The 3,774-nt window shown below is 36.0% G+C and overlaps 1 protein-coding gene across 1 annotated transcript in view; it reads left to right on the top strand.

Annotated features, from left to right (window-relative positions):
* Nucleotides 1–354: 354 nt before the first annotated feature.
* cd74a (CD74 molecule, major histocompatibility complex, class II invariant chain a) overlaps nucleotides 355–3,774 on the top strand; it is a 7,695-nt gene continuing 4,275 nt past the window's right edge. The window contains exons 1-4 of the mRNA XM_008420158.1: nucleotides 355–492; nucleotides 613–785; nucleotides 1,499–1,593; nucleotides 1,721–1,777. Coding sequence (XP_008418380.1) covers nucleotides 362–492; nucleotides 613–785; nucleotides 1,499–1,593; nucleotides 1,721–1,777 — 456 coding nt within the window. The 5' untranslated portion in view covers nucleotides 355–361. The remainder of the gene's footprint in view (nucleotides 493–612; nucleotides 786–1,498; nucleotides 1,594–1,720; nucleotides 1,778–3,774) is intronic.

Below are 3,774 nucleotides of genomic sequence, written 5' to 3'. Positions count from 1 at the left end.
ATCTAGTTATTATTTAGATCAAGAAGGTGCTCTTCAATAAACATCACTTTTTAAATGTAGAGCAGTAGAWTGGAATAATGTATAAACGAATGTATAAATTAAACCACTAAAAATATMCATAATCTAAACAAATATGAGAATAACAGAGRCACATCACAGAACTAATTAAAAGTGTCTTCTTGGGTTATTTGTTTATTTCATTTTTAAACAGTTTTTWAAATTTCCTAGCTTTACTTAAAGTTGCTTTGCTTGTATTTTATTTATTTACTTACATTTGATATGCATTTCTCTCCTAAAGTTAACAAAGAAAAAGCTACAGTCACATTAAAAAAAAAAGAAAGAAAAAAAGTTTGGCTGACTCATGCAATGGGTTTTTTTCTATGTATTCTGGACGGTCCAAAGTTCTAATATATCTCTTGTGAAAGTGTCTTCTCGTCTCCCCAAAGCTCAGACCACTCTTTCGGAAATCCCTTTGAGTCACTTTGTTAATATGTGGGTGGTTAAAATACACCGTGTTTTGTTTTTTATTTCTTTATTTTTTTTCTGTTTATCCTCCTGTCATGGTGTGATTCTTTTTAAATTATCAATATTTTACCTTTGTTTTTTTTGCAGTGGCTCCAACAGCCGTGCCCTGAAGATCGCTGGCCTGACCACGCTGGCATGCCTGCTGCTGGCCAGCCAGGTCTTCACCGCTTACATGCTCTTTGACCACAAGCAGCAGATCCACACCCTGACGAAGAGCTCCGAGAGGATGAGCAAACAGATGAYTCGAGTATCTCAAGGAGGTAGGAAATGACTGTGGATTTTCTTATAATCAGACAGAGTTAGGAGTCAACAGCTGAAAAGGGAAGTGAGAACTTTATCTGGAAAGGCGATTTGTTTTTTTTTTTTTTTTTGACTGTGTCACAAATAAAATTGGTGTGATGATTCGTGAAGGGGAAAAACCGAGTCATTTCAGATTTGACGTTATACTGACACTGTTTTCAGCCGTTCTAGGTAAAAGTCGTTTGTTTGTAGTTAATAGGAAGACTCATACAGGAAGGCTGCGAAGCCATTCGCTTCCTGGATAATTATCGTTTTATTCATATTAATCTTCTGATTTTCATGTGAGSTCTGCAGTACTTAAGATTGTGTTCTGGGTTTGTTTGTTTTTTTGTGATCCTCTGGAGTTTTAAATGTTTTAAAAGGTTTAATAGGCTGACCACTCCACTGTTCTATGTTTCCCTTATTTATGTATAATGACTCTCAATGTGGTTCACTGTAGCCCCAAATCCTTAAAATGTCTTTGTAACTCTCCTGACAGACAGACACAGACGAGAACAACCTCGTTTCTTATCTATACTTAAATTTTTTCAGAACAGATCGCAAGTTTTTGCAATTTGAGCCCTTTTAGCTTACTTCATGTGGTCAAATCGGTTCCATTAAACTGATTTTATCTAAAAAAGTATTTAGTGATCTTTGCTCTAACTGGACTGGTTTTGTCTTGGCTGTTCCTCAGGTGTTGCCCCCGCCAGGATGGCCATGCCCATGAACAGCCTGCCTCTGCTGGCGGATTTCACCGAAGACGACACATCTTCCAAGACACCCTTGACTGTGAGTTCACGCCAACATTTCACAAAAAAAAACAAAAAAAGAAAAACAAAAAAAAACATATTAAATGTGACAAAAAATACAGCTATTAGATACTTGGATTTTAAACACGGACTCTTATTCCCAACAGAAAGTGGAGGACACTGCCATCGTCAGTGTGGAGAAACAAGTCATGGATATGATGAAGGTACGTTGCACTCAGAAACTTGTGGTTCCTCTGACTGTTTTAGACGNAAAAAATTATGGGAAAATTAAAACCCATTTTGTCCGTATTCTCAAGAATCACTGGAAAACATTTAGTCAGCCAGGAAGTCAATGTACATACGATCACTTTTTGAAAGAGAGCCGTCACAAATGGCTTCACGCAAAACCAATAAAACTGCAATACTGCGCAAAACGTTTAAACCACCGCTGATTTCTGTTTTTCTTTGCTTCCTACGAGTAAGGCTTTTATGTAATCTTTTAGAAAGGTCTGCATCACTGGTTCTGATTTTCTGAAAGCCTCCCATAATTTTCAGTAGATTTGTCCTGCTTTTTCACCCTTTTTTTTCTATACAGTCCCCAATGATGCATTTATATTATGCAGATCGTTTTCCTTGAAAGTACAAAAGAAGAMGTGAAGAACAAAAAAAAGTGAAGAACAAAAAAACAAAACACATAAATAAAAATAAATTTACAAGTAGTTCCTGTAAGTCACAGCTTTATGAAGTTAGAATATAAAAATGAGGCCAAGACGTGACACAGGACCTGAAAGAAACCTCATCCAYGCACTGGGATTCTCAAAAAGTGAAACAACTTCCTCTGTTGGTTTTTTGGATTCCATTTTGTGGTAACCAGAGAATTTACTAACAATATTCGTATCAAAAGGATATGAACCCTGATATTCATATGTAGTAGTTGTCGAATTACTATTTTAAACTAAAGTAGAGGGTTTGTTGGAACTTTTTTATAAATAATCTCAAAATTATTCATTTCAATGGAAGAATTAGGCTGAAGTAATTTATTAATTTYCCCGAAATGYTTCTTCTGACTGAAAGAATATCAGAGTTTTGGAGAGACCAACTGAGTCTCGACTTGAAGCCATGTTGTCTGAAGCCACAACATGGATCTGGTAATGACCCAACTTAACCACCTTCCAGCTGCATGCTGACAAACCAGTGCTAATTGTTCTAGTATTTCAGTAACAAAGTAACTAATGCTGGCAATCTAAGTTAAAACACAGCCTACAGTTTCACATTTTATGCATTTAAACACTTAGAATACATTGCATATGAGCAATGTATTCTATTGCATATGAGCAATTTAGTGAGACACAAACAATCAGAGGTGCACTAAGCAGTTTGTTTCTGCACCTTTGACTAAGTTTTAGGGGCATTCATGTTGAATTGAATTTTCAGGTTGGGATTGGTGAGAACCATCCAACTTTCCTACATAGAAATMATTCATGTTTACTGGACCCTGACGACCTTGCACAATTCTAATAGAAAGCGGAAGTTAAAAAAAAAAATTGTTTATGTCAGAAACTGTTGGAAAAAGTTTCCAAGTTTGTAAGAAAAACTTTAAAACAGCTTCCGATAGTCTAAGAAACTGTATGAAAACCACTTCAAAGGATTAATAGGAAGTCTGGCTGCATGGTAGAAAAGTATAAAGGCATCAAGCATGAATGTGGACTTGTACACATAAYGTTGGTTTAGAAAAATTGCACTATACCTTCATTTCTAATATAGAGYGCTAGTTTTGATAGCAAAGTGCCATAGTTGTTCTGATATTGTCATATTGCAGGCATGGTGTCATTTTTATTGGCTCTTTGCTTCCCTTTCTTTTGACCATTCATAAATTTATGAATAAACAAAAAGTACATCATACAAACGTCACACATTTCATAATTTCTCCACCATTCAAGTGACATTCACAATACTAAGTTATTCTATAAAGCTAAAAACTCTAAAACCACTACATGTAATGAGAAGTAATAGAAAGCTCCAGATCTGAAGACAAAACCACCGTCTTCTCGCTGTTGTCTGCCTCTATCAACTGGTGATGATGTGATGAACGACCAATCAGAGCTCACCCCGCTGATCCATCCCACAAGTTTTTATTTTTTATTTTTTTTTATTTTTTTCAACAGTGGCACTTTCTTACCTTCACTGGAACCCATTTAGTCCTCCTTCCTCATTCTGAGGG

The sequence above is a fragment of the Poecilia reticulata genome, linkage group LG10 (assembly GCF_000633615.1).
Source record: "Poecilia reticulata strain Guanapo linkage group LG10, Guppy_female_1.0+MT, whole genome shotgun sequence".
NCBI lineage: Eukaryota > Metazoa > Chordata > Actinopteri > Cyprinodontiformes > Poeciliidae > Poecilia > Poecilia reticulata.
The sequence above is the reverse complement of the archived record's forward strand: the minus strand, read 5'-3'. Positions and strand labels throughout refer to the sequence as shown.